Source organism: Cricetulus griseus, chromosome 4, assembly GCF_003668045.3.
Source record: "Cricetulus griseus strain 17A/GY chromosome 4, alternate assembly CriGri-PICRH-1.0, whole genome shotgun sequence".
Lineage (NCBI taxonomy): Eukaryota > Metazoa > Chordata > Mammalia > Rodentia > Cricetidae > Cricetulus > Cricetulus griseus.
The window spans coordinates 160,098,723-160,124,264 of NC_048597.1; the positions used below are offsets into that span (position 1 = coordinate 160,098,723).

Here is a 25,542-nt window from a genome sequence, read left to right on the forward strand (position 1 = left end):
AAGGAGGCCATTCTCATACATTTGACATGGGTGAACCTTAAAGACATTATGCTAAGTAAAATAAGCCAGACACAAATTCATGTGAATTTTATTATTTCATTTATATGAGATGTCTAAAAAAGTCACATTTACAGAAACAGAAAGTATAGTTGTAGATGCCAGGGGCTTTGGGTCAAGCAAAGTGGTGATCGGCTATTTAACAAATAGGTTTGCTATTTCTATTTGGGATGAAGAAAATGGTTCAAAAATGGATTACAATGATGGTGGTATGGCATAGGACTTCATTTAGCACCACTCAGTTGTAGGATTAAAAATTGTTTGAATGGTAAATTTTATGCTATGTACATTTAACTGCAATTCTCAATATTTATGTCTTTATAAATGTAAATGGAAGTCTGTCCTTCCCGGTCCTGCAGCCATGTAGTCCCAAATAAACACACAGAGGCTTATTTAATTATAAACTGTTTGGCTGATGGCTCAGCTCCTTATTGGCTAGCTCTCTCTTAATTATTAACCCATTTCTACTAATTTATGTATCTCCACGTGGTCTTGGCTTACCAGAGAATGCTTGGGTGTCCTACCTTCCTGGTAGCTACATGGCTTCTCCCTGACTCCACCTACCACCTCTCTCTGTCCCTGTTTTGATTTCCTGCCTGGCTAAATACTGCCTGTCCATTGGCCAAAACTACTTTATTCATCAACCAATAAGAGAAACATATATTTATAGCATACAGAAGGACATGCCCCATCATCTCCTCTTTTCTGTGTAAATAAAAAGGAAGGTTTTAGCTTTAACATAGTAAAATTATATATAACAAAACAGTTATCAAGCAAGAACTATAGTTAACAATATTTAGTTCACTAACGTTAGGCAAAATTTAAAGAAAATATTCTATCATCTATCCTATCTTTGTGAGTCTAAAGTTTTATACGTAACTTATCTTTTATCATAACTCAGGAAAAGTATAACCATAAGTATCTGTCTTCAACTATATCAAAGACCCCAGAAGGATAATATATAGACTCTAAAATTGACAGAGACATCTTGATGTCTGGACAGTCACCCAAAGTTATTCTGTAATGTTGGGACATCCCTCTTTAGTCTATAGGCCCAGAATGTCTGGCAGACTTTTTTATGAAGTAGGAACCTTGAAGGACCATCCTGTCCCTTGGCAAGTTCAGCAGTCATTTTTCTTTGTAACCTAATAATTAAGAGAGAGCTAGCCAATAAGAAGCCTGAGCCACTGGTCAAACAGTTAGCCTCTGTGTATTTATTTGAGACTAAACAGCTTCAGGCCTGGGCAGGACAGAAACTTCCATCTACCCATAAATTAGATTGTGTTGTCTATGAGGTACATATGAGACTGGAGAGAGCAAGAGGGCTAGAGGTATTTTCTGTACCTTAAGACCCTCTAGCAAATGTAGTTTAAGAACATGGCAACCTGACTTTCAATCACGCTGTTAGATGGGTGGACATCCTCACTCTGATATGCAATTGTCATGTCCCAAGCATCAATAATACCCACATTAAGGTCCCTGAAAATGTCCCTTAAAATAAGATTCTGAATGCTGCCATGGAAGTCACTGAATATCTCTGCATTTTCATTTACTTCTCTGATATTTTCTGTTTTAATTATCACCTTGGTGTCCGGACTCCGTAGGAACAGTCTCTCTATGGCCTTTTTGACGTTGATGACCCTACGGATGAAAATGTTGATGGGAAACGGTCTGAAGTGTTGGCCAAAACTAATGACAATTGCTGTGTGACTGTCTCCTGCCACCTGGTCAATTTCTCGTGGGATATAGTTGTCATCTTTCACAGAGAACAGCTTTTTAGTAACAAAGGGATGGCTGTGTTTTTTCCATTGTACCAAAATATGTCGATTAGTATCCAGAAGGACATGAGTGTGAAACATCCCAGTTCCATGAAGGTCAAAAAATGTCAGAGCTGATGAGAAACAAATCAACAGATCTCTTAATGAAAAGAAGTAGCATATTTTAAAATGTACACAATCTGCAAGACTCTGACCATGATGATGTCTAACTAAACAATTGCTATTTTTACAAGGTAGAGAATTTCTATCAGATGCCTTAAAACCTCCACAAAATTTTGACATTTGTATCAGAATATATGAATAAAAAAGATAGTGCTAGTATCTGTGATTAAATAACTAAAATATAACTTTTATTAGAACTTAAAGCCTGTGGCTAGAGAGATGGCTCAGCAATTAAGAGCACTGGCTATTCTTCCAGAGGACCCAGGTTAGATTTCCAGTACCCAAAAGGTCATTCATAACCACCTGGAACACCAGTTCCAGGGTATCTGATGACCTCTTCCAGCCTTCATGGGCACTACATGCACATGGTACATAGGATATATATATTTATGAAAAACATCTATAGAAATAAAGAAAAAGAATTAATAAATCTTTTGTTAAAAACAAAAACAGCCTAAACCAAAAGGTTGGCATAATGAAAGTAATAGAAAGATAAAAATCAAAGGAGAACAAAGAATTCTAATTGTTATTACTTAAAACTCCTTAACAGTTGACTATAATTGCAAACCAAAAATAAAACATACTTTTCACAACTTTGTTTAAGTAGTACACCCACTGGCGCAGTGTGGAATCACCCATGAGGTAAATCAGTTTTCTTGTCAAGCAGTTATTTATATCCTTTATGTCACTGAACACACTCTGTTCGCAAAATGTTGAAATCCACCTTCCTTTGAAAGTATAGCCACTGGGGAAAGGAGTCTTCATTCCAATTTGACATTTCTTTTTCTTGGTTTCGTTCCCTAGCAATAGAAAATAAAAATTCCAGACTCAGTCATTTTTATAATCACAAACTATTTTAAATATTTAAAATACACCCATCATCCTCTTCTCCCTCTTTTTCTTCTATCCTTGTTTTCTTCTCTATGTCTGCCTCCCTTTCTTCTACAAATATTTATTTAATGAAATCATGTTCAAGGGAGGAATCAAAAGTTCTCAATGGGTAGTTCTTCTTACAGCAGGGATCTATTTTCTCTTGAGCCTCTGCAGTGTTTGCTTGGGTGTACCTTGTCCCCAGAGCCACTCAGAGGCAAGACAGCAAACCAAAGTTGGGAAGAAACTGTAAACAGGGCCCAGAAATCCAAATGAATATTTCAACAATTACATTAGCCTTAGTGAAACTTCAAGTCTCCTTATTCTCACACTGTTAACTCATGAAAGAGCTTAAACACAGTGTTTGTGCCAAAATTATGTTCTCTGGTTAATAATAATAACCCTTTAAATATTCCCTTGTGTCTGAGACTAGACATAACATTCTCACTGTGATCTGCCTTCTGTGGAAAAATAACAGGACCGTGGAATCCTTGTTCTTAACCCTCCACTATTGACACAGCCTAAGCTGTCTTCATCAATTCATACTGAGTGCTCCACCCAGGTAGGTGTACTAGCTAGCTTTAACTTGACACAGAGTAAAGTGGCTAGAAATCACCTGAGAAGGGGAATCTCAACTGAGAAGTCACTAGGATCATATTAGCCTGTGGGCATGTCTGTGTAGGATTCCCTTCATTATTAAGTGATGTAGGAGGGACCAGCCCAAGGCAGGTGCCACCATTCCATGGACAGATGGTCCTGGGCTGTGTGTACAGCTAGCAAGCAGATTCTTCCATAGCTCCTGCTGTACCTCCTTGGATGAGGAGTGAATTCCTTGGTCAGGAGTAATACTTTGCGGAATATTAAGCAGGTCTGATTCCAGATTCCTACTTTAGTTCCTGCTCTCATTACTCTCAAAGGTGGACTGGAACCTAGAGGTATAAGCCAAATGAACCTTCCTCCCCTAAGTTGCTTTTGGTCATGGTGTTTGTCACAGCAACAGATAAAACTAGAATAGGAAGCTTTATATTTGCTACCTGAAAAGCATGTTTTCATTATCTACTTTCATCTTTGGGATTGAGGGAATAAGTTTGGGGACTTACATTTATCCACATTAAATTACATATATCAGCTATGTTAGTGACTCTAATAATTATTAATTTAATGATGATGATAATGACAACAACAACATCCTTGCATTATTTTGTGAGAAACTTGCTGATTTTAATACACATCACTGTCTAGGCAAGAAATGAGATGTGATCTCATCTATGGTGATAACTGTAGTTGCCTCAAGAGTCTCAGAACTTTCTTTCATATAAAAATTGGTCATGCTCAGTATTTATCCCTAGTGCACAAATGGACTTTGAGAGCCCATTCCCTATGAAGTGATACTATTTCACCCCATATACACGGAGGAGGGCCTAGGCCTTCCCCAAATGATATGACAGACTTTCTGATCCCCATGGAAGGCTTCACTGTCCTTGGGAAATGGGTGGGGGGTGGGTTGGGGAGGCTGGTAGGGGGCATGGGAGGATTGGGGGAGAGGGAACAGGGGGAATTGATATGTAAAATGACTGTTTCTAGTGGACGTCCAAGTAGAGAAGTCTCTCTCACAGACTGAGCAGCAGATCTGAACCCATGGTTTATTTCCATCTATGCTTTCCCCAAGGTTTAGCGAAATTATTTCTATACTGTAAGTCCTCCCTTGCTGAATATTTGCTGAGTGAGTGAAAAAGGGGGTAATGAGTCAATATATACCTGTTGATTGGTAAAGAAGTCATTAGCTTTACTGAAATTCACTTGAATTCCAGGGCAACAGAATCACTTTATAAGCTAACTTGGAACCAGCCACAGAAGTCCATGTGTTAAAAAGTGAGCCACAGAAATTGCTAGTTCATAGAATCTTAAGGGAAATGATTTGACTGTAAGGGAAATTAGAATCCAAGGGAGAAATAGCCTGATTTTTTCAGCTCTTTGGAAATTCTTTAGCACAGTACCAGCACCCAACTGTTGACTTTGGAGGATAGCCCTCAATGTAAATGCATAGAGTCTGAATATTTTGAGTAGGGGCAGCTACAATTCCCTAGATTTTCATATCTTACTCATGATGAAAATATTTTTTGAGTGGTTAAGGGAATTTGATTCTCTTGCAGACAACCTGTGTTCAATTCCAGCAACCACATGGCAGCACACAACCATCTTCTAGTTCCAAGAGATCTGATGTCCTCTTCTGGTATTGCACACACATGAATATACGTAGGAAAAAAACACAAAGTAGGGCTGGAGAGATGGCTCAGTAGTCAAGAGCATTGGCTGTTCTTCTAGAGGACGTGGGTTCAATTCCTAGAACCCACATGGCAGCTCACAACTGTCTGTAACTCTAGTTACAGGTGATCCAACACCCTCACACAGACACACATGTAGGTGAGACACCAATGCACATAAAATAAATAAATAAATATTATATAAATAAATATAATAAATAAATATCTTAAATAAATAAAACATGTAAAGTAAAATAAATCTATTTAAATATTTAAAAATATTTTCCAAACATAAAATCCCATCTTTAAAACACAGAGTAGCCAGCACTCAGAGGCAAAGGCAGGCGGATCTCTATGAGATTAAGGCCAACCTGGTCTACAGAGTGAGTTCCAGGACAGTCAAGGCTACATAGATAAACCCTGTCTTGGAAAACAAAACAGAGTAGCTCATTTGTCCCAGAAAACAAGAGCTCAAAATGTTTAAGGTAGAATAAAGATGTCTCAAAATAAGGCAGTTATTACATTAGCAAGTTGTGGACACTTTACCAAGAGCACACTGGACTTACTGTTACATGGTGAGACTGTGATGGCCAAATTCTTCACCATTTCAACTGCTATGTTGAACCTTCAAGAAATGAGAAAATAAGTTAGCCTAACATCTGTCCAGATCTTTAAGAATGAGTCTGTGCTTTAGATGGATTGAAGCACTCTTAATTCTCGGCAAGAGATTGCTGTTATTTTGATACACTTAAGACATTCTAATGAAATTAATGGGTCATTCTTTTAGAAAATGGTTTCTCTGCTGATGGTGAGGAAATCTGCAAATCCATGGTGTCACTTATCTATTTGCAATCAACCACATCTATCCATATATCTGTGTATGTGTCTATCTAGCTCTCTGTCTATTCGGCCTCTAATTTTAGCTGTCAAGCATGACCCACTTGATGCTTCATGAATCCCAAGACAGACATGTGGCCCAACATATTTGTAGACCACACCACCATGCCACAATATCACAGGTTTTGACACTTCTGTATGATTGTCTGATGCCAACTACCTTCTTTATCTTTGCCACCTGTAGTAATTCAGGGCCTCACCCACCTTGTTCTGGGATAGCGCTACTCCCATTGAAGAGCCTCACTCTCAGAACTTCTGGTTCAGTTCAACTTGAAGAACTTGGTTTTGGGGGCTAGAGAGATGGCTCAGTGATTAAGAACATTGATGGCCCTTCCAGAGGACCCGGGTTCAATTCCCAGCACCCACATGGCAGCTCACAACTGTCTAACTCCAAGATCTAACACCCTCACCCAGACACATACAGGCAAAAACAACAATGCACATAAGATAAAAATAAATTTAAAAAATTAAAAATAACTTTTTTTTTTACTTCTTGAGTGAAGCTGAAGCTACTGGTTAAAGGATATCACTTTGACAACAGTATTATAGGCTATTATATTATATTACCTTTCTGGTCCTTTGGTTGAGTCCAGTCCTATATAAACCCTTTATATGATTTTTCCTCAATGGCCTATAGAATAAAGATCAGGCCACATACAGCCTCCTAAACATATCTACCCCTCCAGCTTCATCCTCATCCTCTTTTCACCTTCCCAAGTCTACCAGGAGTCTGCCTTCCATTGTCTGATATCTCCTTGAGAGTGGGAATGAGGTCACTCTCATTTTCTCCAATATTCTAAATGTCTAGCCTAGTAAGAGAGGTTGAGTTGTACCAAGTGAGAAAGACAGAAATTACACACAAAGGACCCCTACTCTGGGAATAAGATATGGTTCTGGGAAAGTCAAGACAAAAAAGAGTTCTTCCTATATCCTCATGATCACTTGACTTTTTAAATTTTCTGTTTGTACTTTAATTTTTGTTTTATTGTATGTGTATGGGTATTTTGCCTACATATATATCTGTGCCCATGGAGGCCAGAAGATAACACTGGATCCCTGGATCTGGAGTTCTAGTTGGTTGTGAGCCACCATGAGGGTGCTGGGATGTGAACCCAGGTCCTCTCATGAGCATTAACTGCTCTTCACCACCAAGTCATCTCTCCAGCACCATTAATAATCATTTTTTTCAAATTAAAGATATTCAAGAAGGCCCAGCCTCTTTTAACTGACCCATAAGATAAAGGTGTAGTTTTCCCCATGCATTGGGAGGGGGGCAAGTGAAGGTGAGGGAGGGAGAAAAAGGGAGTCTTGTAGAAAGAGTCAATTGTCACATTTGAACTTGAATTTCCGGGCTCTATTCTGTCCAGTTTGCTCTCCTGGACACATATGAAAACAAGGCCTTCCAACAGCAGCAGTTCCCAGACTATGGACCTGAAGGCTCTTAAAACGAGTCATCAGTTCAGCCTAGGAACCACTCGAACTGGTCTAAGGGACACACATTCAAGTTTCTGAGGAAAAAAAATCCATTCTGTCATTTTCAAGTTGCATTTCACATGTTCTTTCATTCAACGCACACATGGAGGCCCTCTTAATGTCACTAAACTAAGCCTGTGATGACTTCTGAGGCTCTGCCTGCCCTACTAACAGTTCCTGAAGCCCCCAGCATGCTCCGGTCTTGGTCGCCCCTCCCTCTCTTGAGAATATTTCCCCCATGCTCATTTGGCTTGCCTCTTTATTTCATTTGGGTTGCTGCTCTAGACCAGCCTTATTTTATTACTTACTAGTAAAATTTTTGTTTGGAAAAGACCAACCTCTTTGGCCAAAATAAGGTAAAGGATTTTTTTCCAGACCTTGATGAGAGAAACAAGAAGTGAAGTTGAAAAGGGAATTCAAGGGGAAACGTGATCGTGGAGGCACAGGGGCCCAGTGTCTGACCAGATTACTATTTTAAAATAGTGTCAAGGTCACATTTGGGTTTCCTGCTACAGATTCACTTACTTGTTCATTGTCGTTCTGTCTCATGAGAATGACCATTCCCTAGAACTCTGTGTGGGACATAGAAAGTGCTATTTATAGATTGACTGAATGAATGGACGCATGGACATGGAAAATATATTCTCACAATTCTTGCTTCTCCAAACATGAACGGTATAATGTCATACTGGGAAAGAACAGCATGCAATTGGAACACAGGACTAGAGCCCTTCTCCCTGTGACACAGAACACTTCATGGAGACAAGAGCAGCCATCCCAAGGCTTGGTTGGAAATGCAAATGGTGAAATAAATGTTCAGCTTGATGGGCAGAGAGGAAAACAGCATGAAAGTGAAAGAAGAAGTCTATAAACAGGTTAGAATCTGAGTTCATCTTTAGAGCTGTACCACCATAGCAATGGTCTTAAGCAAAGAAGATACATATATGCATTTTAGAAACATGAGAGAGAGCACAGAGAGCAGCCCCTGAGATCGCTGACACAGTCTAATTGAAATCTGATGAGAATTCATCCAAGAGAAAGGCAACAGTGACAGACAGAAATGAGTGGGTTTAGGAGACAGTTCAGAGGTACAATTTATAGGATTTGATGATTGGTTGGATTAAAGGGTAGAGTAAATGAGTAATGATCCTACTCATTTAATTAATAGTATGTGGGACAGCATTTCATGAATACATTACAAGCAATACTGGCGTATAAAAAAGAATTACTGAATCTGGAATTACCATGCACCATGGAAAACAAGACATATACGCTGTGTAAGGCACTTTACGGCTGTATTCCTTTCAGCCAGGGGTCCCAGAGGTAACCCAGAATGCCAGCTAAACTACCTCTGTAGTTTGGACCTAGTTATAACTTAGTCAACACTGACATGGCAGCTTGATTAGTCAAAGTAATGTATTCAACAGTTTGATCAGATCCAAAGTCTACCTTTTGGTAGCCCTTAATGAGTTTGAAGCCATGTTTACCTCTGGAAAAGGAGCTTTTCCTTAAGGCTCAGGTAGGAGACATCACTATTATCGGTTTTCATGTGGGTCAGGGCCTCACAGGGAACATGTGGAGGCTTCATGCAGTAGAAGGCTTCATGATCCCGAGTATCCAGGTATTGACACTGCTCTGCGTTTGTGTTTAAGGTCAGGCTACATTCAGTGAAGACAGGGGAGGTGCCATTAAGAAACTGGCCAGTGAAGATTATTCTGTCATAGCCTTGGTTCCTGGCTCTCCAGAGAGCTGACACCCCTTCACTGGGATGCATGAGAAGAACAGACAGAGAGACGGGGCCTTCCCAGAACAGAGTGAAACTGACAACATAGGTGCCGTTGTTGAAGTCTGTCACCTTCCCAGAAGCGCCTGCCTTCAGGGCTGGGGAGAACATCCTGGCCCTCAGGAAGTCACCACCATACTCCTTCCTGTGACCAAAGTAGTCCTTGGCTACCAGCAGGATGTCCAGTTGGTCACCTATGCAGTATGTACTCCGAGGGTTGAGGATGGTGGCTCTGCTCTCTTTGGCGCTGGTGGTGGCGTTGAGGTTGGTAAAGGGTCTGGGTGGGATCTGTCGGTTTAGCTTCTCCAGGATTTCCGTGACCATCACCAGCTCTTCATCTGCTGGTGAGGCTGATGTGTTCTGAAGCCCTTCAGAGTGCAAGAACTTCTTCAAGATGTGCCATTGTCTCAGGGTGACGGGGTTGTTAAAGTGGAACAAAAACTGAAGTATTAAAAAGGACACATTTACTAACAACAGTTAAAAAAGCTTGCTTTCAACATAAATTAGGATGACCAATTTTATTCCTTTCAGTATGATGAGATTACCTGTTAGATATCAATTCTAATTCGCTTTCGGTTAGGGAACGAGGAATTGATTTCCACGTAATATGCCTACTGCTGCTGGCAGGTGCTTTCTTTTGGAATCATCCATTGGCTTAACATTAAGTAGGTATAATAAATATGTATTTCATTGCTGAACCTAAGATTTTTAACCCTCCCATCCCTGCATTTATCTTTTCATTATGAAAATCATCGTACCATATTATACAAAATCTGGAAAACAAAGCAAATATTTAAAATTATATTCTTGTCTAAATTTTATTTTACAGTACTGTATATTTTATGTTCCCTCTCTTACCTCTCACTTGTATTTTTTACTAAGTTGTAATTACACCAAATATATAGTCTTAACATTTTTTGCAACTGGACAATATACTGTAACTATTTAAAGCTTGCTAAATAATGTATGTGATCTTTATTTTTATTGACTTTATTGTACCCCATCAAGAAAACACCATGGGCCATGGGTCCTATGACATTAACAGCTGTAATATATTTACTTGTTATCATTTTATATAACACTTGGATATTTCCAAGTTTTTCATATATAGCATTACTTCTTTATGGTAGGTTCCTGGAAATGAAATTACACAATCACACATTATTGAAGTAAGTACCAAACAGTCAAAGGTGACATTTTTGACTGCCAAATATATTCTTTCTTTTTTCTGAGACAGGGTTTCTATGTGTAGCCTTGACTGTCCTAGAAGTCACTCCATAGACCAGACTGACCTCAAACTCAACAGAGATCTGCCTGCCTCTGCCTCCCAGGTACTGGGATTAAAGGCATGCACCACCATGCGTGGCTGCCAAATATGTTCAAAGGTAAATCTTTAAATTGTCACCAGCAGCATATAAGACTAACTTTCATGCTATATCTGTCTCATTGGTCATTATAGCATGCAAAATAGAAGGGTTATAACTAATGACCTTTTTCTAGAATGCCAAGAGAAAAAGGCTTAATTGAATGAAATTTTTACTTACCAGTCATTAAATACCACTGCACGCATCTGGATGATGAATTAATGGAAAGAAAATGTAATCCCCAATTTCCCATCCTTTCAGGTCCCAGGAGTCTCCCTTGCCTCCAGAGGCATATATTTACCCAATGGGTCCCTGTGACAGCAGGTTAAAATGGCACAGAGGGGCCAGGGTCAGAAATCTACTGTTTGTCCAATGGGTTATTTGAGTTTTGATTTTTGGTAGCCTCAATGTGATATTTCACCTGTTTTCAAATAGTTCTGGTACAAAGTAATTGTGTGAAAATAATTGTATGATATCATGTATATCATAGAATTAGAAAGCTGCCCAATTGAAAGAACCATGCTGCTGGCATCTTTGATGACTTTGGATGGCAGCTTGCTCAGCCAGAGAAGGGAATTATCCTCACGCATCTCAGAAGACCAAATCTCCCTCCCCAAAACCATCAGCTAAAATATTTCTTGGTTAGTTGTGTAGTATTGTCAGCACAACTACTTGAAGATTAAACAGATGAAGTCGGAATTTTGCTGCTGTACAAAATTATACTAATCCTAATATCAGTGTGTTTCAAATTTATTTTTATTTAAATACTGTTTTGCTCCTATCTTTTCTCTTTTAAGTTTTCTGTTTTCTGCATCTAATTTTTTCATTTGAATTTTAATTTTTTATTTCTCAGTTGATATAAGACTGTCATATGATAGTCATTTTAACATGTCGCCCCTTCAGGGTTTGGGTTTGGAGGCTTGGGTTTTGGTATAGTTGTGTGTGTATGAAGAGTAGTTGAGGCATAGGGCATGTGGAAGTGAGAAGACTGACTTCCTGGAGTCAGTTCCCTCATTCCTCTTTCAAGTAGATTTCGGGGATTGAACTCGGGTCATCCAATTTGTGCAGTAAGCACTTTCCCCCCACTGTCTTGCCAATGGCAGTCTCTCAGTTTTACAGAAAATGTTCTTTTCTAAAATTGCTTGACATTTTTAGAAAAATTTTAATATTCATATTTGAAGCTTTGAACAACTCTCTCATGATTTGTTTCTAATCTTTGACTATTTCTTTATAGTTTCACTTTTTAAATATTAAAGTCTATTTTTAAATATTTTATTCCTTTTGGCCATTTAGATCCTGTCAGGTGTATTGAAATGTTTATTCTGGGCTAGCAAGATGGCTCAGCAGATAAAGGCACTTGCTGCCAAGCCTGACGACTGAGTTCAAGCCCGAAAACCCACTGTGGAAGGAGAGAACTGTTTCCCACAAGACGTCCTCTGACTGCCACATGATTGCCATGGCATGCACAAACATGCTACAATTTAAAAGGCAAAAGGCAATTTTTAAAGTATGTTTACCAAAATAAGTTTACTCTATTGGCTATTATTATAATAAAGATGATGTGCTATTTTAATTGATCTCACTAATAATGTAATTAACTATTGCTAATGTATTAACAAAAGGAAAATACAAAAATGTTGTTTACAACAATTTTCTCAGGAAACCAAATGTACAGAAAATAACAAGCATGTGAACTTACCCTATAAGAAGCAATTTAGAAAATATGCAAAGCTGCCATGGGTGCAGAAAAGAGATTGCAACAAATTTGCCTGGGACATTAAGAATGGTTTCATAGAGTGAGGAAGGTGAGGATTGATTGCTTAAAGCTTACTGAGGTAGCAAAACCATTTAAAAATAATTCATTGTTTTTAATTGGCAAAAGGTATGTATATTTTATATTGTTATAAAATGGATACATTATATGATGTTTTGATATATGTGTATGTTGAGAGACAATTAAATCAAGATAACTTACATATCCATCATCTCACATTTATCTTTTTTGTGAGAACATTTAAAATCTTTCTTAACAATTTCAGTAACACAATATATCATTGTTATCTGGTCACCTGCTAGACAACCCACTCTCTGGAATGTATTTGTGAAGATATTTTGTACTCTATGACCAACATCTCCTCATCCCTATTAGTATCCTGGTTGTAGCCCTGGCTCACAGCTATTCTACTTTCTACATCTAAGTTCAGTTTGTTTGTTTGTTTGTTTGTTTTCATTTCACTTACAAGTGAGATAAGGCAGAGTATGTCTTTCTGGATCTGGCTTGTTTCACTTAGCATGTCTTTCATTTTTAAGTGTGTGTGTGTGTGTGTGTGTGTGTGTGTGTGTGTGTGTGTGTGTGATATAGCATATATTTTTTTGTCGATTCATTCCTTAATGGATATTTAGTCTGATGGATATTTAGGTTGACCTTGGCTGTTTGAAATTACCTAAAAGTGTAATTGCTGAATCACATAGTAATTATATTTTAATTTTGAAAGATTTACTTTATTTTTAATTATTTATAGTGTATATGAATGATCTCAGAGGCCCCTGGATGCCAGAAGAGTGTTGAATCCCTTACAGAGGGAGTTACATATGATTATGAGCTGCCCAATGTGTGTGGTGGGAGCCTAGCTCAGGTCCTCTGCAAGAGCAGCAAATACACTTAATCACTACACCATCTCTCCAGCCCCTATTTTAAGTTTTCAAGGAATCTTGATAATATTTCCCATAATGCATGAGCTAGCTTATCATATAACAAACAGTACACAAGGTTCCTCTCGTGCCTCATCCTCATCATCACCCAACTTTAGTCTTTTTTTATAACGGCCAGTCTAACAGATACAAGGCTATGTCTTATCATAGTTTTAATTGACATCCTTCTGGTGATTACTTGTGTTGAGGGTTTATCTGCCTGTTAGTCATTCATATTTTTTCCTTTGAAAGATCTCTATTCCTGCCCTCTATGCATGGGTTATTTTCTCGCATTGCGTTTTGAGTTCCTTACATATGTAGTTATGAACCCCTTTATCCAATGCACAGCTTGCAAATATTTTCCCCACTTTATACACTACTTCACTGTTCTGTGAATTGTTTCTTTGGCTGCATAGATTTAGGGTGCAATCCCATTTTGCTCTTATTTCATATCCCTTTGGAATTCTATACAAAATATTTGCCAATAACAATATCAAGAAACTACCGCTGTTTGCTTTTAGTGTTCTATAACTTCAAATCTTGCCTCTAGATCATTGTTTCATTTTGCATGAATTTTGTGCATGATGTTGAAAGGGGTCCACTTACATTCTTATGCACAGATTTCCAGGTTTCCCAACACTGTACTTCTTCCACTGTATGTCCTTGGCATTTTTATAAGAGAACAATTGGCATGGATTTGTTTCTGGCTCCCTATTCTGTTTTGATGACTATATTTTTTTGTAGAATTGAGAGTGGATGCGTAAATGTTTCCAGCTTTTGTTATTTTGGATGGTTCGGGGATTTTAATGATGCTTTCAAATTTCATAGATTTTTATATGTCTATTAAAATATCTTTGGAATTCTGATAGGTACTAAAATTACATTGAATTTGCACATTGTCTTGGGTGGTGTGGAAACTTTAACATCCCTTCTATTTTTCTATTCAGTGTACCATCTTCAGCTTCTTTCATTAATGATTTATAATTTTTAGTGCACTGGTCTTTTTTTGTTTTTATTTTTTAGCTTATATATGTATATATTTATATTTATATAAAAAGAGCAATAATGGCAATAAGTTATGCATCAATAGCAGCAACAGCTTTTCCAGGTTCTGTAGTGTGCTGGTCTTTTATCTATGGAGTTTAATATAGCCTTAAAGATGTTATTGTTTCTGATGCTTCTGCACATGAGATGGTTGTCTTGATTTCTTTACTGAATAGTTTGTGGTTCATACATAGCAATGTTTCTGGTTCTCATTTGTTCATTTGTACCATTTGATTCATAGATCCTAAACTGTTTCATGCTCCTCAATACATCTGACTTAAAGAGACAAATCTCTACATAATCCCCCACTTGTTTATTTTTTTCTCATCCTGTTTCCCATTAGTTGATCATTTTTTAAGAATTTGGCTCCTAATCTTCATCACTAAAGATTATGATATTCTCCGGGTAGACCATTAGTATCCATGGCTGTAGATCCTTCAGTGCCTATATGTCTTTGTGTCTGACCCCTTTCAGACCTATGGCAATACTACTATTATAAATCTATTTCTATTCTCTTCCCTAACTTAAATATAGCTGTACATTTTCCTTTTTGTCTTATATCTCCTTCTATTGTATCAGTTCCATAAGATTTTAAATCTATTCAAGTATCTCTACATACTTGAAGGTCAGAGGACAACTTTAGGGAATCAGTTCTCTCTTCCCTCCATGTGGGTCCTTGGGATGGAACTCGAATCATCATGTTTGGCAGCAAGAACCTTTACACCGACTGAGACATCCCACTGGTCCTTAGGTATCTCCAATATTTGAACACCTTATTCTCCTTTAACTACTATCATATTCTTTTGTTCACTCCACATTCCTACAAGTTGAGTGTCTTGAGAGTTCTCTCCCACCCCTGATGGCAGTTTCTCTGCCACCACCCATTATTTGACTTAGTTCTCACTTTTCATCTTATTAACAACACTTTGTTCTCGCTCTACATCTCAGATTTCCACAAGTTCAACTGTCATTAGACTCTAATGTTTAAGAACCATTTTTTAAATCATGCATTCCTCAACAGCAGACTCGCATATTCAATTGTGTATCAAAGGAACACCTCTACCTAGGTGACTTTAAAAGACTCTAAAGGTAAACATTCATATCTAAATTTATCTTTTGTCCTCCAAGATTATTCCTCCTACTTTACCTCAATAAATGATATCACCATCTGTGAATTTGTACAAACCTCATATATAGTGCCTGATTAGCCCCAAATCTTCACTTGCCACAGTCAATCAAATTTGCTATCAATTCATTAATTGCTCAATGAGCTGGCCCTTTTTTGAAGTTACAGCCCCATTAAAAGATAATGAATGCCTATGCCTTCAAATATATTCTTTCTTTCCTTTTTTCCTCCAACAAAACCATATTGGGAAAACAGTGCACCAGCTAAAGTCATTGTCACTCTGATGTGTGTGTGTGTGTGTGTGTGTGTGTGTGTGTGTGTGTGTGTGTGTGTGTGTGTGTGTAAATATTATGTACATGTTCATGTATGCATACATATGTTGGAGCAGGAACATGTGAAGGGCAGAAGATAATGTCAAGAGTCTCCCACAATTGTTCTTCACCTTATTCTTTGAAACAGTCTCTCTGTCTCCCTGAAACACACAGACTCACACAGATTCCTATCTTCTTCAGCTCTGGTATTACAAGTCATGTTGCCACACCTTTCTTCTTCTTCTTCTTCTTCTTCTTCTTCTTCTTCTTCTTCTTCTTCTTCTTCTTCTTCTTCTTCTTCTTCATCTTCGTCTTCTTCTTTTTCTTCTTCTTTTTAAAATGAATTTTGAGGAACCAAATTCAGGTCCTCATGTTTGCATGGCAAGCACTTTACCAACCATATCATCTCCCTAGCCCTCTGACCTTCGAGGAAGCCTTGGGTTAAGCATACCAACATAAGTTCATATCTACTCTTTCTTTTCTGAACACATGATCTATGACTTTATATGAGCTTGCTAAGTAATGTGCCCAGCCTTACCTGTGATTTCCTATATAAATGTGTATATGGTTCCCATATAAAATCCTCATGTTTGTTTATTGAGAGAGAACATTGCTTTGCAAATAGCCTGCCGCTTCCCTTATCTGCTGTAAATATATCTTTATTTAATCTCTTATTTCTTTATGGCTTTTTACTCACCAACACACAAATCCACCATGTTTGACTACAGGATTAAACAGCCCAGATAGGATCATTTTCTTGAAGGCCTTTGGGCTTTTGCTACTCAGTTCTTGTTAGGAAGGGCCAGTGAGCAATGGCACTTCATCCTAGGTATGCTTTTCTCCTTCCTGGAACCAGACCCTCAGCCTATAAGGGAAAGCCCTGTCTTGGAGACTAATTCACTCTCTTTGCAAAGGCTACATTCATGAAAATTCTTAAGCCACTCTGAAACTTTTGTTCAGAAGTTTCATTGGCCCAACCATTCACTTATTAATGGAGCCATGGTAACAGAACTGAGAAGGACTAGGTGGGTTAAAATGTATGCAACAACATGTAGGGATCTGGGGTAACTTCAAGAAAACTCTGTCCCCATAGGGGTCTGCCTGGAGACACCTGGCACAGGAAGCCTCAGAGCAGATCTGGGAAATCAAAAGGAATCTGTCTTGGTCACTGACCATTGAAGTTTAGGGAGATTGAAGGCATTTCCATCCTGAAGACCGGATGAGGTAAAAGGACACCAAGGAGATTATGGTGATTTTATTTTCTTTATTTTTAAAGTTTGGTTTTTAATTTTACAGTTTAAATATTGTGAAATGCTTTAACAGTGGATCAAATTCAAACTTTTTATCCAAGTAAAGAATTGTAAAACTTATATTCTGATAAACTAATTTTCAGCAGGAATGTGGGAGGACTCCTTCTTGAGAAGCCCATGCCCACAATGGGGTGTGTGCTAGTCCCCTTTCTACTAATTCCTGGACTGAAACACCATTCTGCCTCATTCCCAAATTCTTTTCTGCTATAAAGCCATGGATTCTGACTCAGTCTAAATAGAGGTCTCTGAAAAGAACCCAGTGTGTAGGAGGCAGCAGGTTGGGGCTGTGGCTCCTGCTCCTGTTCCCAGCATCTTTCCCAGTGACCCACACAAACACTAACTCTAAAGCATGGTTTCGAGGTTCCTTGACTCCCTCTCCCACTCTTCTCTGCTCTGCACTTTGGGTTTGTATCTTATGTTGCTTCCTTTGCTTTTGTTTTGTGAAGCTAGGACCCCCTTGAAAGCTACCCCAAGAACCTGTCGGGGGAGTGGAGAAAACCCATTGTGAGTGAAGTCCTGATAGAATGTGTATTTTGACATGGGCTTAGCCTGGCCTGTAGAGGACTCTAAAACTAATTGGCCTATGGTAATTGGTAAAGCCATCGCCTACATGGGCCAGGCTCAAGAGGGATGGCAAAGATTTCCTTGGGAGTATGAGTGTTTATGAATGACTGGTTGGTGTGTACAAAGACTAGCAACCACAGCTTCCTCCACCTGGTGTTTGCAACCTGAGAACTGATCTACAGAGACCTTCTACCAAGACAAGCTAAACCCTCCCCCATGTTCTACCTAATAAACATGCCAAGGCTCCAGGTTTCAGTGGTAGCATGGCAGTAAGAAGAGTGGAAATGGCAGGATTGAGAGAGGCCCACCTGATCCCAGTCCCTTCTTCATTCCCACACTGCCCCTAGCCAGGGTTCTAGGACCCAAGTCATGGGGCAAGAACTGATCCTTAACATTATAAGCAACTCTCTTACACATATGATTGACAGCTCCTCAAGAATTTGTCGAGGTGTCCAGCTCTGGGTGATACCCAGGTGAGCGAACCTGATCTGGCAGGCTGTTCTAGAATCCAAAACCTTTTAGGGATGGCTGCTTTGTGTTTGATATTCTCCAGCCTCTCTCTTGACACTGAAGGTCATCCCCATTGCTGTTCAAGTTTGGTCCTCCTCCTGGACATCAGGTTTTCCTCCCACTTTGGGTTGCATTGTGGACCCAAGTGAAGGGTCAATACCCTTTCCTAAGGCAGTTTCTAAGGCCTATTTCAAGTGGACTCAAACCTTAACAAAGAATTCATCAAAATCTGTTGTTAAGAGAAAACAGAATTTTCTCCAAACTGCTATTGTGTTTTACCAACCCTTAGATATTTAAGATGCAATGCTTAAGCCTTCTGCATTTCAGCTTCCTGTTCTCATCAGAATATAAAGTTACATTTTATTAAAAGGTTTCCTCGGTTCTGTAACAAAAAAGTTAAGAAAGACAAAAAGGAAACATAGAATGAAAAGATATATAAAAAGTTATAGGTATGAAATATATTTTTGTGTAAAGAATGCATTTAGATAAAAGAATGTGAGGTGGTAAACTAGTTTTGTTCTAAAGTAAAGGACTGTTCCAAAAGGAAACAGAAGGAATTAAAAACAAAACCAGAAATCTTAAGCATGCTGCAGAAGGTCCAAAAAAAGTTGCCAAAAAGACACATGAAAGACAAAATTTAAAGTACAATTGTGTGCATGGTTAAGTTGCTATAAATAAATGTTATCTTAAAAAGTTGCCAAGTTTGGTTTTACCAATACTTAATACATTTCATCAATCAGTCCACTCTGACATTGAAAAGAAGATACAAAAGCAAACAGTGAGATCCCCACATACACTCAGGTAGTCAACTTTGCGTTTTGGCTTTTGACATTTTCAACATAGAGATTAAAATAAAGACAGTCCAAACAGCCCACAGCAAATGATTACAGGCAAGAGAAGAACACCAGTCGACAGGCTTGGCTCTAGGGAGGAGCACACTTCTCTAGGCGGGTAAGAACTTAACTCTACAAAGAGAGCCCACAGAAGCAGACGAGGATGCTAAAGGGATTGCCACCGCTGTGGGGAAACAAGAGATCAAGAAAATAACTGTCCTCAGTGGAATGCAGAGGGGTGGGAGAGAGAAAAGGAGCCTTGACTCTTCTGAAAATGGGAGGAGGAAAACCACTGTGAGGGAGGATGTCCTGCCCCCCCCCCAAAAGCAGGTCATCCACTCCAAGGCCAGCTGCCCTCAAAGCCTGAAAAACTTCCCAAGTTTTACTAGAAAGGCTCACTCAAGCAACAACTACAGGCCACCATGGAGGTTCCTTGGGTAACTTTTGATATGGCAGACAAAAATGCTAATTTCTTCTCACTGCTGAGGCTAACAAAATGTATCTTTGTAATAATAAATATTGATGTCTATACTTTAAAGCCAAAGGAGTTACTGTCAGCCCGAGGACTGTAGAATTGCTCTGCGTGTAACAGAGATCTCAGCTGGACTCAAGATACTGAGGGTAAATTGATATCAACTACAGTAATACTCCCATGACTTCAGAAAGAATCCTAATAATTCTTCCCCAAATTCAATGTAATCCCATCTTATACAGAAGCACCCATTCCTTCATGAGTGGCAGCTTATATAAAGGACATGGAAGAAGGAAGCCTGCACTCTCTTCGCCTCTTTGCTCCTTTGGTAGCCAGTGTGATGGAGGATGTCCTTCGGTTTATATGTTTCTCTTATTGGTTGATGAATAAAACACTGTTTGGCCAATAGAGGCAGGTAGATAGGCGGGACTAGGAGATGAGAAGAATTCTGGGAAAAATAGGCAGACAGAGTCTACCTGAGGGAGATGCCATGTAGCTGAGGAAGGAGTAACAGGTCCAGACCCTTCTCCAGTAAGATAAAACCAAGTGGAATAGAAATGGGTTAATAATTAAGAGAGGGCTAGCCAATAAGAAGCCCTAGCCACTGGCCAACAGTTTTATAATTAATATAGCATCTCTGTGTATTCTTTTGAGGCTAAAGCATCTGTGGGACCTGGTGGGACAGAACCTCTGTCTACACCAGTGCTTTCTTTCACTGGCATTAGAGCCTATTTCTTCATGATTCTAGCATATACTGAAGACCAACTGAGACATCCAGCCTCATGGACTGAACAAGTACTGGGTTCTTGAACCTTCCACTGGTAAACAGCCACTGTTGGACTAGCTGGATCATAGCCTATAAACCATTCTAATAAATACCTTTTCTAGACAGACAGACAGACAGACAGATAAGTTCTGTTTCTCTGGCGAACCCTGACTAATGCTCCCAAGGTACCATTTTGTTCTTTTGTTTTGAGATAAGTTTGTATTATACACTGCAATCTGGTCCCAAATTCACTATGTAGCTGTGGTGGGTTTTAAAGAAATTATATCCAAAGGGAGTGCCCCTATTAGGAAGTATGGCTTTATTGGAGTAGATGTGGCTTTATTAGAGGAAGCTTTGAGTTCTCCTATACACAAGCTACTCCCAGTGTCACAGTTCCCTTCTGATCAAGATGTCCCCAGCACCGTGTTTACCTGCACATCATGATAATAATGGACTGAACCTCTCAACAGTAAATTGCCACCTTACCTGTTTTCCTTTGTAAGAGTTGCCGTGGTCATGATGTCTCTTCACAGCAATAGAAGCCCTAACTAAGACGGTAGCCAAAGCTGATCTCAGATTCATTACACAGCTCAGACTAGTCTTAAGGGCATGATCTTGCCTCAGCCTCCCATGTGCTGGAATCACATGTTTGTTCCACTCCACTCAGTTACTAGGACTCCTCTGCTTACAGAGGAGAAAAAAATCCTCCCTTAAAACAGGACTGTATGGGGCCGGAGAGATGACTCAGAGGTTAAGAGCACAGGCTGCTCTTCCAGAGGCCCTGAGTTCAATTCCCAGCAACCACATGGTGACTCACAACCATTTATAATGTGATCTGGTGCCTTCTTCTATCATGCAGAAAGAACACTGGATACATGATAAATAAATAAATTAAAAATGGCTGTATGCACCTTCAGAGTTGTTTGTTTCCATTTCAACTAGAACACCTTGGAGATGCTTATGAGAAATCAGCCAGGGTCACCAAGTGGATCTGACTGTTTCTTCAAGACAATGTGGAGTAAACATGGCTTATTACAAAGTTAAAGTGGGAAAGCACAGAAGTGTTTGTGTCCACCATCTTTCCATTTTGAACACAGGATCTAGGACTGTACATTGAGCATGCTCAGGAATTTACATTTTAAAACTGGGCCATCTAAGAATATGCCTGTTTCTGCACAGACTTTTCTGTATGAATAAGTATAGGCTTCCTGAATAGGATCCTTTCGTGTCCATCTTTCAGGGAAAACACTGCTTTGCAAATGATGCCAGCGTCCTCCTTGCTTGCAGCAGGTATATCTTTCTCCACCTTTTTATGGATGGGTTGTACTTTTGGACTGTGTAATTGCCAAGGTGTGGGCCTATGGCATTTGATTACAAATTGTCTTAAATTGCTTGAGTTTTCTTCTCCCTCATTGTTAGTGCCTTCTCTCAAATCATGGTTACTTCTCACCTATGTCAGATCACTGAAAAACCTTTCTTTGTTACTGACAAGTTATTTATTAAACATCTGATATGTGTCTGACATGGGGTTATGGCAACAAGTAAGTACATACCAAAATACCAAAATCCTTGTTGTCCTAGAGGTTATCATATGGTAGATGAAGATAGAGAACAATCAGTGGGTGGAATGAATTTCTGGTAAATTCTAGAGTATAGTAGCAAATGAAAAGCACTGCAAAAAGGAAGTCAAGCAGAGCAAGAGAAATACCAAGAGGTGGAGGTGGAATGGGTTGGTGTCAAGAAGATAACAGCTGAGGAGTCAGATGAAGATGATTAGGGGAGTCAAAGTAAATAAGACTGCAGAGAGGGGAAAATCCAAGCAACAGTAAGTGGACTGTACAAAGAATAATATAATAATACCTCCATGAGGGAGGGAAAGGACTGAAACAGATATAGTTGGATTTCAGCCTCTAAGGCCATAGGAAGAGATAATCTTGAGGCAGATGGCAAAGCCAAGCAGTAAAAAGAGGCACAAATCCACCTGCTATGAAAGAAGCAGTACTCGAAAATGTACAAATATTGTGCAAAGGAGTGGTGTAGAATAGAGATCCTTCTTACAGTGCCTTTGCTAGGGTGATATGTTTTTAATATGCACTTCTTACACTTTCAGAGTAGCATTCAAGTTAAGCCCCTACCCTCCCTGGGAAATTCTATAATAGGAAACCATTCTTACCTCTATGTGGTTTTTTGAGGCCATGAAGAATACCCAGAAAGTTAAGACAAATAGCATCATCAGGAGAAGCTTCCGGGCTGCAGCATTTGGAAACAAAGGGAGCAGTGTCCTAGGAGTGAGGGGGACAGCAGAAGTCATCACACGTTAAACAAAAACCACCCTGGACACCTCTGAGAGCTCTGTTTGCTCCTCAGTTATTTCCACAGTGGGCTCTCACACTCCTGGATTTTTCCAAGTCACCACTAGAAATCAGATAGGGAGTTTTTCCCTGAGGCAGAGAAGGAAACAGGCGGAGAGACTGCTGCAGGTTTCTGACTCAGGACAGGTCCTGGGGCTGTGTGAGAACCGGTCTGGAAGCTTTTCTCATTTCCAAGTCAAGTCAGCAATCATTTTCGAGAAGCAACTCCTCCCTGAAATTCTTCCAGTCCCATGCCGCTCTGATGAGTGTCTTTCTCCCAAGTTCCGTAATAAATAGATCTCTTATTTACTAATTCCATTTTGTAAGGCAGCTTCCTTCTACCTTATATTTTATGTTATTTATTGATTGATTGATTGGCTTTTTTCGAGACAGGCTTTCTCTGTGTAAGCTTGGTTGTCCTGGAACTCACTCTGTAGACCAGGCTGGACTTGAACTCACAGAAATCTGCCTCCTTTGCCTCCCTAGTGCTGAGATTAAAGACTTGTGTCTTCACTTTTTTTTTATATATCACTGAAGGGTCCAGGAATATAGACATATAAAATTGTAAGCCCAAACACATTTTGAAAAAACAAAAATAAAAATCTAGCAGCCACTGCTAACCTTTAATAACCACTTTCTGCCTTAAGAGCAGACATCCCGGCAGCCACTGTGCACAGAGGTAAACTTTAACAGTTGTCTTCCTTCTCCCTGCTTCCCAGCTAGGCAGGTACGGTAGGCAAAGGTTGTCTTCTAACTATTGCCTCTATAGGACTCTCGGCGATGTATTCCCTTAATTTTTAACTGTTCTCCTACATAACACTACTCTATGCCTTGCTTTCTTTCAAGGACAGCGAAGAGAAAAGTGGCTGTATCAGCCACAGGCTTTCACAAGCATCCTAAGTTAACATCCTAACATCCTATAAGCAAAAGTTCTGAAACTTAAAATGTAATGTGACTTTTCGCCTGACCTCGAGGTTATGAAAGCTCTTTGACCACACCTGGTACTTGATTTTACTGTAAGAGAAGTCCAACACCAGCCCCCACTACCACAGATTCAGAAGCCAGAACTCTAACTTCGGTCTCAGCTAGCTGATAACCTTTTTTGTGCCCCTCGGTGATTTTTTCTTTAACAAAGTTTGCTTCTGTCTCAGACTTTGTTGGTCTGCCCCCCCCCATTATTTGCACCCCAGGACCCAAAAATATCATAATAGTTGATCAACAATTTCTCCCAAAGAACAAAAGTTTCTGAAAAACTCAGTGTTATGTTGCCAAAGTTTTCATCTTACCTTTTGTTTTGTTTTGTTTTCAAATCCAGAATCCCAAAAGGATGAGGCAAAGTGCTAAATTCTGACAGTGTTCTTCAAACATGTTTTTTATTAGAGTAACAGTGGGCGAAGGATCACAACCCAGCACATCTCCACATAGGCACACATACTATTCACATAGAGTTGACACAAATCAACATTAATCCTTACTATTCGTGAAGCAGTAATATTTCTTTGCTATTCTACTTGGTTCCATGTCCTTCTTTCCTACTTTAAGGTATGTTCATATCACATGGTTTTGCAATCCTCTGCAGCAAAACCCCAGTCAGTCTGCAGTCCTTCCATTTGCCCCCTTGTAGTCAAGCCAAACAGGAAGACTGGAAAATACACACCTGTGGCTGAGCACCCTCCTCATGGTCTCATGTTCTGTTACACCATTTAGAGCTATCCAGAGAGGCTCCCCAGTGCACAGGCTCTTTACATTCCTTTCAGCGTTGGAGTCTCTATATAAAGCTTCACTGATCAAAAGCTGACTCATTTTCAATTTGCAGGCACAGTGCCATACAAGGATTGCCAGTCTTAGTAACCTGTTCACCACAGATGGGGAGGAAGCTCTGAGGTTTGCTTTTACAGAGGTCATAATAGCAGGGTATGAGCTGTCAGGTTTTCTTCACTTCCAGCTGGGCTTTGCGTGCTTATGACTGGCTGGGCTTCCCTCACCTCAGGTTTTGTTCGGCTGTCCAGTCTGTCTATAGTCCCTCACCTCCCACACAGCAGAGGTATCTGAAACATTGGAAAGAAGAAAAAGCAGTCCTTGGGCCATGGGTCTGCCTAAGACTTACATGCCTGGTTCTTAGTAGTATTTCAAGAGTTTGTAAACTGCTCTCCTGTATTCTAAACTATCATCTATATCAAACATTCCAACAATTTCAATAAAAAATCTGAAACCACAACTAGAGCAGCTACAGATCTCAATCCCACTGCAACCTTCATGGTATAAGAGAGGACTATGAAGGACACAGGTGACACGACACCAAAGATGCTAAGTAGCTATAGAGAACTAACTGTCGGGGGACATTCTAGCACCACAGGGCGTGGACTCTTCAGAAGAGTAATCTGTAGATGGACTTTTCTTTTGGCCACCAGCTCACCAAAAAATAAAATTAAATAAAAGACACAGAGACTTATTATTAATTTTAAAAGCTTGGCCTATAGCTTAGATTTGCCCCATCGGCTTTTATCATTTAAATTAACCCATTTATATTTAGCTACCTGTTGCCATGTAACTTGTGGCTTTTACCTCCCCTCTGTGTCTGGCTGGTGGCCCACCTTTTGTCCTCTCTGAGTTCTCTCTGTCCCCAGAAGTCCCACCTAACCTCTTCCTGACTAGCTATTGGCCATTTAGCTCTTTATTAAACCAATCACAGTGACACATCTTCACAAAGTGTAAAGGAATATTATGCAACATTTTCTCCTTTTTATCTAAATAAAGAGGAAAGGTTTTAACTCTAACACAGTAATACTATATACATTAAGAAAAACTATCAGGTATTGTCAAAACAAAAAGGGAAGATTTTAACTTTAATGAAGTAAAACTACATACAATAAGAACAATTTTTAAGTAAGAATTATGTTTACAATGTCCAACCCC

At 39.4% G+C, this 25,542-nt stretch overlaps 2 protein-coding genes across 20 annotated transcripts in view; one reads left to right on the top strand and one right to left on the bottom strand.

Annotated features, from left to right (window-relative positions):
* LOC100768856 (NXPE family member 4) overlaps nt 1-25,542 on the top strand; it is a 231,962-nt gene that overhangs the window by 149,505 nt on the left and 56,915 nt on the right. Inside the window, exon 1 of one of the 19 annotated variants that reach the window (XM_035443660.1) lies at nt 9,708-12,155. The exons of the other annotated variants lie outside the window; for them this stretch is intronic. The gene's annotated coding sequence lies outside the window, so the exon portion shown is untranslated. Of the gene's footprint in view, nt 1-9,707; nt 12,156-25,542 lie in introns of those variants that run through there. 19 annotated transcript variants of the gene reach the window in all.
* LOC100769133 (NXPE family member 2) lies at nt 857-24,349 on the bottom strand. The gene is made up of 6 exons (XM_027412062.2): nt 24,284-24,349; nt 22,449-22,557; nt 8,989-9,725; nt 5,698-5,756; nt 2,582-2,797; nt 857-1,948 (listed from the first exon to the last, which is right to left on the bottom strand). Exons 1-6 carry the CDS (start codon nt 24,304-24,306, stop codon nt 1,413-1,415), a joined length of 1,680 nt encoding a protein of 559 aa, XP_027267863.2. The 5' UTR covers nt 24,307-24,349; the 3' UTR covers nt 857-1,412.